We start from the raw sequence: 14,183 nt of genomic DNA, 5'->3' as shown, positions 1-14,183 counted from the left end.
ATTTAATATTTTTCTATAGCATATAAACTTAGGTGTCCTAGTTTTTGGACCGTTATCGTCACTTTTTTTTTTTTTGGTTAGACAAGCTCCAGATTTGGCTTTGGTATTGACTAATCGAATGTATATGCACAAATATAGTATTGTATAGCTTACTATTAAAAATATACAAGATATATATAAATATATGTTTGTGAGGGGTGTACTCGTATATGCTGGCACATTTAAAACGTTTGTTTTTAGAGGCTGACCTATTTTGTTCTTAGTTTGCTTTATTTGGGCCTACACTGACACGGAAAAAACTATTACGTTACAGAAAAACTGCTGTGTTTTGATTCTGAGTTCGTTTCTCCTGCATAAATGCATTGTGATATTCCTTTTTTAAAGGAAAACAGAAAATGCTGAACTAAACGAATAATACCCAAGTCTGAAAACACCTTCGCACAGATGGACCATTGTTTCTCATTTAAACTGACTTTCAAAGTACTATTACTGTGTAATGTTGGCTTATAATTGCAATAATATTAATTTGTGCTTGCAGATGTGTGTTCATGTCATGAAACAGAAGAAGTGCCACTATATTGGGAACTGTTCTTTTGCACACAGTTTGGAGGAGAGGGATGTGTGGACCTACATGAAAAACAACAGCTGTGAGAATGCACCTAATTCAGCTAAACTATTCTTAGATTTTGTTTTGGTTTTGGTTTTGTTTTTATGGGTGTGATCCTGTGATCACATTTCTAAATAGCTGTGTGTCCATTACCCATTTGTGTGTTTTAAAACAAGGTGTGTATTTCTCTGTGCATTGTCAGTGAGAGACATGCAGCAGATGTACGAGATGTGGCTGTCGTTGACCAATCAACACCGGCGTGCAGACAGCAACCTTATGACTCCGCCCCCAGAGGAAAAACAGATCGCCATGCCAACTGACTGTTCTGAGTCAATGGTGGGTGGCAGCAGAGGAAGCAATTTAGTTTGTGTGATCATTATTAGGCATCTGCCGGTATGAAATAGTTTGAAGCTTTTAAATAGGATACTATCATGTATTGTCTCAAGCGCCTGAAAGTTCCTTTAACAGTTATAATAACAAAAATACTTACTTTACTTTGAACATGCATGTAAAAATGTTTTAATATTAAATTGCAGAAGAATTCTAGAGTACAATAGGTAACACTTTACACTAAATGCCCATTAATAAATGTTAGTTATTGCTGTCAGGGTTCCCATGCTTATTGACAGCACTTGAATTTCAGACATGTTGATTTAAGGCCTGGAAAGTACTTAATCTAAATTTGGATTGAATTAAAAAAAAGGATAAATCTTACATTTAAATCTTGTACAAGAACTACAAATAATCACAAATAATGCACATTTTATCAATATTTTAGAAACTGCATTTGAATATCACCAGTTTTGGGCTCAACAAATTTTATTAAAGTTCTTTGAATGTAACTGTTTAAAACATGTCACATTCAAAACATCATCATTATTCTGACTTTTTATGTAAATATTGTGCAAATGAAATGTCACGTACAGTAAGGAAATGCATAGCGCTACAAATATTGGTTGTGTGAAAGTCCTTGAATCTGCAGTTTATGAAAGAGTGAGAACCCTGTGCATTAAATCAACGGTGTGAAATAGCCTTATTATAGTAATTATTATTATTTTTTTATTTTTTTTAATTTTGATTTGGATTAATTCTTATTGGTATTATGTTAAAGTTAATCTTAGAAAATACACCTGAATGTTATTAGTTATTAACTGAGTTTAATAAAGCGATAACTACTTCTGATTTTAATACATTATTAGAAATGACCAACACTTAAGTTTAATAAATGCTTCTGTTGTTATTATTGTGAGTTTAGGTAAATTAACTAATGTTAACAAATGGAACCTTACTGTACAGAGTTGACAACCAAAGGGCCTATAAATCCGCTTGTTAAGTGTGACGTCGCGTAAAGCGGCTTCTGAGTCCAGGTGCCATATCAGACTGTATGGGAAGACTTAACAAATGGTTATAATAAATGTTTACAAAGCAATGTAATACTGTCCAAAAAAAAAAAAACAATTGCAATATATATATATTCATGCCTAATATCAGACCGCCAGAAAGTGATTCATTTTTTAATAAATTAAAATATTAGTGTCTGTGATGCAGCAAGTGCAGATACTGTTGTGTATCCCATGATTTTTAAATGAATTTCACTTTAATGTGTGAGAACTAAAAAGTGGTCATAAACGAATATTTTCTCAATTCAAACGAAGCTTCAACCTGCAAACAGTATTTTATAAGTCATGACTTAACAAGCAGATAGTCACAGAATTTTATTTATGAGCCAGATTAACATGTAAAAAAATGTTTTCTGAAAATAAAGAAGCAGTTAAGTCTTCATTAATTGGTGCTGTCATGAACAACCACTAATATAACAATCCGAGGTCATAAAAAGGCACAGTTTAAGGCCCAATCCCAATTCTATTTTTGTACCTATACCATTTCCCCTTGGCCCTTACAACCAAGGGTGAAGGGGAAGGGCTTCAAAATGTACCCCTAAGAAATGGGACAGCACTACAGCACCTGCACACGTCATCATATGTCCTCGTGTTCTCCTGCTTCATGTGAGATCAGACGATCACGACTGCTGTAGTTATTCCAGTTGTGTTATTTTTTGGTATTTATCTTTAGGAAATTAAAGAAGACATATATTATGTTATCGTAACAACCTAATGTGGCAAAAAGATCGTAACTTTACTGTGTATTTACACAGTGGCCATATTCATCAATGTAAACACAACAAAAACAACATTAACATTATAGCAGACATTGTAAAAAGCCATTAGACATTACTGACAGGGTATTCGAGTGTCAGAATGTTGTGGGACTGGTGTACAGGAGTTATTAATAGGGATTATAGATTGCGAAATGTAGCCGGTTTTTTTTTATTTCGTTATTTTTAAAGCATGATGGTAAAACACGAATACGGTTATGAATATATTAAAACGTGTTTGTTTGTCATAAAAATTCGTAACAATAACAAAAAATACTAATTTGTGGATCTCCTTACTTCCGGGTTCAGCAATACTGCTGCTGTGGTTGGTGTATTCTGGAAAAATTTCTTAACCCTTGGTTTCGAGTGTGGTCCTAAAAAATCTTCGATCGAAGGGCTATTCATCCCTTCCCCTTAGCCCTACGCTTTAAAGCTAAAGAGAATTGGGGCACCCCTACCCCTTGGCGTGCATGCTCAAAACGAGGGGTAAGGGGAAGGGCTAAGGGGTAGAATTGGATTGGGTCTAAATAATAAATAATTATTCACAGTATTTTGAAGTGCCCATGATATCACTGTTGTACTAATACTATATGTTCATTATCATATTATGTTGTAATATTGTATATCGACATGTCTAATGGTTAAATTTATCTTCGTTCTTTCTGACAGGTTGGACGACGGATGTCTGGTGGTGGAGGAGACCTGTGACCAGTCCAAAAGTGTGTGGTCTGGATGAGTCTTCCTTTTCAAATGTCAATTTCGAAGGCCCTTCTCCACTCTTTCAGTGCCACTCTGGGAAGTAACAGGCTCTTCTGCCCTTCAGGGCAGAGTGTCTGACTTTAGGACTAACACACACTGATTGTTACCACATACACACACACACACACACACCACATGCTTTTTTCATTTATTATCAAACAAAATCTTGTGCACTCACCGACATGACACTTGGCACAGGCTCATAGTGTGGTGTATGTGAATGCACACTGGTACTTTTACAGCTAACTCAAATAAGGGCAGTTTCTTCCATTTGTACAATTCAGAGGAGTTGAATTGAGTTCAACCTTTTCCCACCGTGCTCTTCAAACTTAAACCCAAAACAGGCTGGTTCTCCCTGTATCAAATTAAAGCACCCGCCGTGAAGACCACGCATTCCTCAGTCATGTATGTGGTGTCAGATTTTGATGAATTTCTGAAGCGGTGCTTAACTCTGTGTTCCTGCCATATTGGTAGAAGAGTTTGAATGTACAGCCAAAAGTGGCCATTTACAAGAAATTTGAGATTTGTTCAGATGTGGAATGTATTTGAGACACCAAGGCAATTAAAGGGATAGTTTACCCCAATCCCCCACCCCCACCCCCCAAAAAAACATACCTGTTATTTAGTCATCCTCCATTTGTTCCAAACCAGTCTGAGTTTTTTACTTCTGTTGAACTATGACGAATTCTGATGAATGTTGGGGAAAAAAAGAGTTTTTATTCCTACTCTGTAACTGTTTTTCCCCCAATGTTCTTCGGAATATCTTGTGTTGTGTGCAACAGAAGAAAAAACTTAAGTTTCGAACCACTTGAGCAAACAGTGAGGACGTTTTCATTTTTGGGTGAACTCTCCCTTTAACGATTAACTAAGCCTTAGGTCTCAAACTCGATTCCTGGAGTGTCGCAGCTCTGGACAGTTTTGCTCCAACCCTATCAAACACAGCCGATGCAACTTATCAAGGTGTTCAAAAGAGTCATGAACACCTTCATTAGTTGGATCAGGTGTGTTTGATCAGGGAGCAAAACTGCAGAGCTGCGACCCTCCAGAAATCGAGTTTGAGACCTATAAACTAAACTAAACCACCCTATCACTTGCATAGATATTTGCATAATGCTAGTTACAGACCTTGCACTGACATGCACTCACTCCCTCATTCGTTTTGCTTTGCGCTGGCAGTGCTTGATAAAGCTGAGGATGGAATGCACATTTGAGTTGTCAATTTGGATTGAAACACTTTGTATACATTATTTGTCTTGTTTTTTTGCTTAGATTGAGTGATCGACAGTTGAAAAAAGCTTCCGTGTTTGTCACGTTCAAGCTGTTAGATTGAGATTTTGAAGTGCATAATCTATAAAACCCATAAGCTTGCTATAAGGAGACTCACCACAGTTCATCGCAGGCCAGTGGCCTGGTTAGTTTTTCCATATTTAACTTTGATTCATTTCATATTAGAAGCATGAACGGAGACGCGTTAGCAAGAAAATAGACCACAAAGAACTTGCCCTGTCCATGCCTTGTTCTATTCCAAGTATATATGTCGAGACATGCAGTGCTACCCTTAGTATGCCTTGTCCTTACTTTCAGTGGACATGATATATAAATATATATAAATATGAATATACACAAACACACACACACACACACGATTATATCTACTATATTGGCATACTACTAATGATTATTGATAACTTAGCAGTTAAGCTTAATTAAGTATAACCTTACTTGTATTGATTACATAGAACTTCTTGTTATTAAGCTATGCTATATGACATGTATTGCTGATTAGATGGTTAGTGACTTTTTTTTTTTTAAGCGTCACTCCGGACCTGTCGGTTTTGTAAGGTCTAGATGAGCCTAAACTGCTTGTGAATGCTATAGAGGATTGAAGCACCCTGAGATGGTTTGTTATGGAAAATAGAATCCATTTACATTCCTGGCAATGTTTTCCAGGGCTTAAATGACACATGAAGAGCAGATTTGGGTCTGATGATATGGAGATTTGAGAGGGACGTTCTGGAGTGACCTAGTACGCTTTACCGAGGGATCATATTATTACTTCTGCTATTATTATGATGATGACAGTGATGATAATGATTGCCATTATGACTACTTCTATCTTCCTATATGCTATTGATATATGTATATGTTAATTGCTATGTATAACACTTTAAATATATGTATCCACGTATGAATATAATACTTAACAGTGATTTATGTCTATGTATGCTTGGTGAGCTGTCCAGAATCGACGATTTGAAATCCTAGGCTGGTTTACCGTTCACGTTCTTCCAAACAGAATGAAAATGAAACCCCATTACCCATAGTGTGTCATGCTTTTGGGATGTTTTCGTAGTTGTTGCTTGATCTGAAACCTGGGATCTCTTTTGAGAGTGTTTATCGAGTGGTTGTAGTTCAAATTCATCTTTCTGAACTACACACCTCAGTAAATTCTCTCTTCGTCTTTATTTGAATGAGATACTCGCAGCTCTGTGACAGAACACAAAGCATACATGGATATTTATGTTTGTCTGCATAGCGCCTTATACTATACATTTATATACAATTATAAATACCTTAACGAATAATCCTACTCTTTCGGTATTATGATATATACGCTGTTAGGCAACTTGTTTAAGGAAACAGGGGAGGGAAGTGTATCGTTAACGTTCTCTGGTTGACAATAGAGACATCTGAAATCTCTCATCTGAAATTTTACGTCGAACTGAGATGACAAGGTAGAACGTGAAGTAACCGTAAAGAGAAAGCGAGCTCAACCTGAGAGCTGAGAAGCTCAGTTAACAGTCTCTGTTGCTCAAAAACGTTGGGATGTAGTTTGCAATCATTCATATTCATATCAAAGGGTTAGTACCGCTGGCCATTGACCAGCCGAAAGCAGCAGTATTGGTCATCTACTCACCATCATCATTCTCCTCTTGAGTTAATTTTGTACCACAGAACTGGAATGTTCTGGGCTCTCGGTCTTTGAAACCAAGGATGATTGCCCATTTTAAGTCACATTTGTGTTTGACACTTTCTTGGTGGAGTGTAAAACAGAAATATGTTCATTATTCATGTTCAGTGTGGGATTTAGCCAATGTTGGATTATATCGGTTGAGAATTTCTGTTAAGATGGGTTTATTTTTCACCTCCTTAGATAACCAGTTAAAAAAATTAAAATAAAAAATCAGGGTTTTGAAAAAATGAAAAGGAAAAACAACAATGCCTCTTTTTGTACTGTATTTTTACATTTGTTTGTTTTGTTTCTCCTTTTTCTCCCTGGTTGGAAGTGAATTATTGATCACAGTGGACCAAATCTCATGAACGTGTTTAACAATAAATAGACTGTTTTAGAAAAATGTGTGTGATTTTATTGATTTATTGAATTAACAAGCTTAGACCTAGAGCAGATGTTCCTTTTAAGGAGGACTTGTCATTTATTGAGATAGGCCCAAACAAATGTTCAAATTACAGAAGTTATATTAAAGATGTAAATGTGCAGCTCTTGTTCCTCTGTGTGTTGCCAAATCAGCACCAATACATGGAGGTCACAAAACCCCTGAAGGTGTCTTGTGATAAATACAAAGTCTTGGAAGTTACAAGTTAGAACTTCTGTGGGGAAGAATTGTTGGTCCAGCACATTCCACAGATGCTCAATTGGATTGACTCTGGGGATTTTGAGGCCAAGGCAATGCCTTAAACTCTTCATAATGTTTCTTAAACTATTGTATGTGTGGAGTGTGGCAGGGTGCATTAACCTGTAGAAAGATTACTCTTCCATATGGCCAGTGGTTTCCAAAGTGGGGGTCGCGAGACAGTGACGGGGTCGCTTAGTGAATTTCAAAAGTCAAATTAATTTTATTAAACTTTTAAAATTAGCATATTTTATCCATAAACCACAGAAGATAAGAATAGCAGTTAATAGTTACATAAAAAAGCATCAACATGCAAGTAAAAAGGTTTCAGCCTTTCAATATTGTTTTTCATAGGATTGTGTTTACGTTTAGATCAACAACACATCAATAGTGTGAAATCAAAAAACTGCAGCAGATTAATTTTTATAGCACTAGGGTAAACTTTCTGAAACCTTCATGGCAATCAAATGCATAAAAAAAAAATACAGGCCACAACTTAACATTGGGGATAATCTCTGAGTGAAGGTCTCCAAAAATAAACCAGGAATTGTGCTGATAACCTTTTGCTCACCACTCTCGTTAGGTGAAGTTATTAAGTGAAGATTATTTATAAACCAATTTCGAGAGGAGCATGTGATTATGATTGAACACAGCTGGTTCCGCATTAACTAATGCATGATTCACCAATCAGGTGATTCCTAACTCACTATAAATAGCCAGAGTTTCGTACTATAGTTCTTTTAGCCTTTGGCATGGTGGCCCAGTGGTTAACACTGGCCAGCTGTCATTTCTGTGTGGAGTTTAAATGTTCTTTCTGTGCTTGTGTGGGTTTTCCCTGGGTTCTTCAGTTTCCTCCCACAGTCCAAAAAACATGTCATAAGTGAATTGATCAATCTAAATTAGAACTATTATCAAGCTCCTTACCAGCAGTATATAGCTGCAGGCACACTAGAGTTTGTGTGTGCGAAATATGTTGTGCGCCGCTGCGAAAAGAGGCGGGATTTAACAAGCTTATTAGACTTTAAAAAAAAACAAGCGAATGCTTCATGTTTTAAATTTCTGGCCCGAGAGGTCGTTTTTTGATCCTCGACTGGTCTCACACAGTCAAGTGATGCGATTTCGCAGGTCAGAGTTCATCAAGCTTGGTCTTTGCACCGCAGCAACCTGCGAAATTTGACGCATGATCTGCGTTTCAGGTCTGACGCATTCGCATGCGTGTGAATGGAAGTCTATGGAAGGAAAAGCCCAGTGTGACCGCAAGGCAAGGCAAGTTTATTTATATAGCACATTTCATACACAATGGCAATTCAAAGTGCTTTACATAAAGAAGAATAAAAGAAACAAGTAAAATAAAAATAAAAACAAATAATAAAAATGCATAAAAACAAAACATAAAAACAGGTAAAATGTGATATAAAGAATGAAGAAGAAGAGAAAAACATGATAGTGCAATCTGTCGGACGCAGCACAGTGCTCATTCAGTAAAGGCACAGCTAAACAGATGTGTTTTCAGTCTTGATTTGAATGTGCCTAATGTTGGAGCACATCTGATCATTTCTGGAAGCTGATTCCAGCAGCGAGGGGCGTAGTGGCTAAAAGCCGATTCACCCTGCTTTGACTGAACTCTTGGAACTTCTAGTTTATATGATCCTAAAGATCTGAGTGATCTGTTAGGTCTGTATTCAGTGAGCATATCTGTGATGTATTTAGGTCCTAGGCCATTTAGTGATTTATAGACCAGTAATAATACTTTAAAATCTATTCTGAATGTAACTGGCAGCCAGTGTAAAGACCTGAGGACAGGTGTGATGTGCTCTGATTTCCTGCTTCTGGTTAGAATTCTGGCTGCAGCGTTCTGGATGAGCTGCAACTGTCTGACTGTCTTTTTAGGAAGACCAGTGAGGAGTCCATTACAGTAATCCACCCTGCTGCTGATAAAAGCATGAACAAGTTTCTCTAAATCTTCACTAGAAACAAAGCATCTGATTCTTGCTATGTTTTTGAGATGATAGTATGCTGATTTACTGACTGCTTTGACATGACTGTTGAAACTCAGATCTGACTCCAGAGTCACACCAAGATTCTTGACCTTATTTTTTGTCATTTGACCTTTAGTGCCAAGGTACGCATTTACCTTGAGAACCTCATCTTTGTTTCCAAACACAATAATTTCAGTTTTCTCTTTGTTTAACTGAAGAAAGTTTTGGCACATCCAATTGCTCACTTCATTGATGCACTGGCAGAGGGTGTCAATGGGGCTGTAGTCATTAGGCTGTAGGGCTAGGTAGATCTGAGTGTCATCAGCATAGCTGTGGTAGGAGATTTGGTTCTTTCTCATTATTTGGCTCAGAGGGAGCATGTAAAGGTTGAACAGGAGAGGTGCCAGAATCGAGCCTTGTGGGACTCCACACGTCATGGGTGTCCACCTCGACCTATGGTCACCTATACTGACATGGTAACCTCTACCTTCTAGGTAAGATCTAAACCATTTGAGGACCGTGCCAGACAGCCCAACCCAGTTTTCCAGCCTATCCAGAAGTATGGTGTGATCGACAGTGTCAAATGCAGCACTGAGATCCAACAATACCAGCACTGTTATTTTACCTGAATCTGTATTTAGGCGTATATCATTGATTATCTTTATAAGAGCGCTCTCTGTACTGTGATGTGCTCTGAACCCCGATTGAAAATTGTCTAAACACCCCTTGAAGTTTAAGAACTTGTTAACCTGGTTAAAAACAACTTTTTCAATGATTTTGCCAATGAAAGGGAGATTTGAGATTGGCCTGTAATTGCTCAATAGGGTGTTATCCAGGTTGCTCTTCTTCAAGAGGGGTTTAACAACTGCAGTTTTAAGACAGTTTGGAAAAACCCCTGAGAGAAGTGAAGCATTTACCACTTTTAGAAGATCCATTTCTAAACAGGTAAACACCGTTTTGAAGAATGATGTGGGGAGCGTGTCAAGACTGCAGGTTGATGTTTTCATAACTTGCACAGTCTCTTCTAAGATTTTGCTGTTAATTGCCATGAAATCAGACATAATGTCTGATTTCTTAAGTTGTGGTTGAGCTTGTTTGATATCGACACAACTTGGCTGATTGGATGAGCTGATTGCCTTTCTGATATTATTGATCTTATCAGTAAAGAAATGAGCAAACTCATTACATTTGCTTTCAGAGAGGAGCTCACTTGGAATCTGACTGGGGGGGTTTGTGAGTCTCTCTATCGTTGCAAAGAGTGTACGAGCATTATTTAAGTTGCTGTTTATAAGGCTTGAAAAGAAAGTCTGTCTAGCAGTGTTTAGTTCCATATTAAAGGCATGAAGACTGTCTTTATAGATGTTATAATGGACTACTAGTTTCGTCTTTCTCCACATACGCTCAGCTTTTCTGCACTGTCTTTTCATCATTTGTACTCTCGGTGACCTTGTCCAAGATCCCTTTTGCCTGCCAGTCATCTTCTTGACTTTAACAGGAGCGATGTCATTTATGACATTCTCAATTTTAGAATTGAACAAATCAAGGAGAGAATCAACAGAATCTGCAGATATACTTGGTGCTAGCGATATGGCCTTCATAAACTGCTCACTAGTGTTCTCATTTATGCATCTCTTTCTGACAGAGACAGATCTGTCTTTAATAGCTGGAGTGATCAATATATCAAAAAAGATACAGAAATGATCAGATAGTGCCACATCCTTAACAACAGTCGATGAAATGTGTAAACCCTTAGTTATAAGTAGATCAAGAGTGTGTCCACGATTGTGTGTGGGTCCTTGAACATGCTGAGTCAGATCAAAAGTGTTAAAAACAGTCATCAGTTCTTTTACAGCATTGATTTCTGGATTATCAATGTGAATATTAAAATCCCCAGCAATACTAAAATAATCAAATTCAGAGGTTACTATTGATAACAGCTCTGTAAAATCCTCAATAAAAGCTGGAGAATATTTTGGAGGTCTGTAGATAATGATCAGTAAGATGCGTGGAGCACCTTTTAGTGCTATACTCAGATATTCAAAAGACAGATAGTCACCAAATGACACTTGTTTACACTCATACACATCTTTAAACAGGGCAGCGATGCCTCCACCTCTCCTATTAGCTCTGCAAACACTCAAAAAGTCAAAGTTTAAAGGAGCTGCTTCATTCAGAACTGCTGCGCTACAACTGTCATCTAGCCAAGTTTCAGTTAAAAGCATAAAATCAAGGCAATTTGTGTTGATAAAATCATTGACTAAAAGTGACTTATTATTGAGTGATCTGATGTTTAAAAGCGCTAACTTAACAGTTTTAGCTGTTTTTTCTATAGTAGTCTCAGATCTACATTTAATAGACACCAGATTTGAATGATTTGCTAAACGGCCTGATGAAGTCATTGGTTTTCTGTCACTTAACACAACACATATCTGCTTAGAGAAAGCTACAGACACACTGGGTTCCTGCTTGTTCTGAAAACATTTGATAAAGACACTGTTATCTAAGCAGGTCCCCGACACACATCACAGAGAGCTCTTGTGTTCACCAGCTGAAGATGGGGCGTTGTTGTTTGGGCCCTGGCGGTGTGATCGGAGGGCTCTTCCAGGTGGGCTCATAGGTGGTTGTGGAGCAGGCCGCTTTTTGGTTGGTAACTGGGGGCTTGCGGCAATGGAGTGTGAAAGTTTAGTTCCAGCACACACCAGTTCCTCCATCTTTTTTGAAAAACCCAAGAGTGGTGAACATTGTGACAATGAGAACGTGTCCGGTGACAGAGGCTGTGCATCTGGAGATTCTGTCTGCAGAAATATGTTTTCCTGAGGATCATTTTTGAGTGACGAGACTTGATGCTGTTCTGATGCGTCACAGTCTGCATGTGTTGAGCAGAGGGCAACTGATAGTGTCTCTATCAACATTGGGTGTTTTGGCTGTGTGGCATTATCACTGTCCTTGGGTGATTCGTCAGCCACAAGTCCACTCAGGAGCTGATTTGAGGTCCTGTGGTCATCTGGACATTTGCTAGGTGTGTGTTTGCAATTCAGTTCAGTGGCATACACAGCTGATGGATGATTGAGGGAGAAAAAAATATTGTCCTTTAGCACCTTTGCACCAAGCTTGTTTGGATGAAGGCCGTCTGATGTAAACAGCTGTCTTTGGTTCCAGAAGAGATTGAAGTTGTCGATGAAATTCAGTCCTTTCTTGTTACATGTTTTCTGTAGCCATACATTTAGACCAAGAAGCCGTGAAAACATATTTGTCCCTCTTGCAGGGAGTGGTCCACTTATGAACGCCTGAACCTTCAATCTTTCAGCTGTTTCCAAGAGCTCACAGAAATCTTTCTTGAGCAGTTCTGACTGTTCTTTCCGAATATCATTCTTCCCCACATGGATGATAATCCGTTTTGCCGTCTTGTGCTTTTTCTGAATTTCCTCAAGCTCTTTGTTTACATCAGAAACTGTTGCATGAGGAAAGCAGTATGTCATTGTAGATCTGCTCCTGAAATTCTTGATTATTGAATCTCCTACGACTAGTGTTCTTATCTCAGGTGTGATCGGAGCAGAATGCCGCTGTCTAGTCGGCCTTGAGCCTCTGTTCCATGCAGAATTAGTTGCTGAATCATGCAATCTCTGTCTGACTACATTTGGGGATTCTTCACCCATATTACTCAAAACTTCATATCTGTTCTGAAGCTGTATTTGAGTCCGAGCTGTATTTGGGGTAGAAGACGCTAATGCGGCAGCGTATGATCTGACCCCTCGAGTACCCTTTGGTCTCGCACCTTGTTTATGCCAATGCTCATTTTCAACAGTTCTTTTCTGTTTTTCTGTGCTCAAAACAGTAGCAGGAACAGATTTATGGGACTCACCGGCTGTGTGCTGAGAGGATCCACAATGAAGCTGAAGCTCTGGTCGGATCGCAAGCAACTTCGTTTCAAGAACTGCAATCTTTTGTAGAAGTTTGTGGCAGTTTGTACAGCAGTGGGAATCTGAATTAATCCGATCCAGAGGCATTTTCACAGCCGTGTCTTCCCGTCTCCGGAATGTAAGCAGCTGATAGCTGGTAGCGGGAGGATTGTTTAGACGGTAATTCCTTTCTTGTTAGTAAAGCTATATTCCAGAAAGTTTGTAGAATCGATGCTGATCTTCAAGCCGTGTTGTTTGAGCACTGTGCTGATAGGCTCAAGTTAAAATTAGGGTATAAGATATAAAAGCAAGAGTGCGAAGAGCGGAGCAGTGGGCAAAGACGTCCGAACAGTAGCAAAGCAGGAAGTAAAATTTTACTTCCGCAGCTTAACTCTATGTAGCAATTATCATCTGCCATATGCTCGTAAACAAAGGGGGAGTTCTCGATACCTATCTGAGCTCAAACTCCCCTGCAAACAGGAGGGAGCCCCGGGCTCTTTCCTGGGAAAGCATGTCAAACTCGCTTCGTATTCAATCATCAGCTAAATGTGAACTCTTGAAATTAATTTATTAAATGACTATATAAATTATAGCCTATTGTTAGACTGTTTTTTGTGTTTTGTGCTCTTGTTTATATAAGCTTATTGTTGTGTGTCCAACACTTGTATATTTAACCACCTCAGGAATGTGGGGGTTGTGAGTCTCGGACTGAAAAGTTTGGGATCCCCTGCACTATGGAATACTATTGCCGTAGATGGGTGTTGGTATAAGGGATTTGCAAGCTTGGTCAGTGGAGGGTGAGTGTCTTACAAAGTTTTGCTCTAACACTAATCAAATGCACCTGAACATTTTAATCTGTGTCCAAAAAGTAAACAGGTTACAGACAGCTATGTTTGATTATGGTTGGAGCAAAACTTTGTTGGCACAGGCCTCTCCAGGACACCGTTTGCCCATCCCTGCATGACATCTGATATATGTATATGCACTGGCTGTTCCTCCTAAGATTATCAACAAAATCCTGACCCTGTAGTTGACTGACTTCTAACTTTCTTCAGAATATCTTGTCATCTACCAGCAAGTAGACTACAAAACAATGCAAAATGCAGTGTGACAATAGAACATTTTGATCAGATCCGATGGACAAACAATACA

General features: G+C 38.4%; 1 protein-coding gene across 1 annotated transcript in view; it reads left to right on the top strand.

Moving 5' to 3' along the window:
- Positions 1-6,877, top strand: part of zc3h7bb (zinc finger CCCH-type containing 7Bb) — a 35,763-nt gene extending 28,886 nt beyond the window's left edge. The window contains exons 20-22 of the mRNA XM_021480297.3: positions 539-647; positions 810-943; positions 3,432-6,877. Coding sequence (XP_021335972.2) covers positions 539-647; positions 810-943; positions 3,432-3,470 — 282 coding nt within the window. The 3' untranslated portion in view covers positions 3,471-6,877. The remainder of the gene's footprint in view (positions 1-538; positions 648-809; positions 944-3,431) is intronic.
- Positions 6,878-14,183: the final 7,306 nt, after the last annotated feature.

Source organism: Danio rerio, chromosome 12 (assembly GCF_049306965.1).
Source record: "Danio rerio strain Tuebingen ecotype United States chromosome 12, GRCz12tu, whole genome shotgun sequence".
NCBI classification, from domain to species: Eukaryota; Metazoa; Chordata; class Actinopteri; order Cypriniformes; family Danionidae; genus Danio; species Danio rerio.
This window is presented reverse-complemented; position numbering and strand designations above follow the sequence as displayed.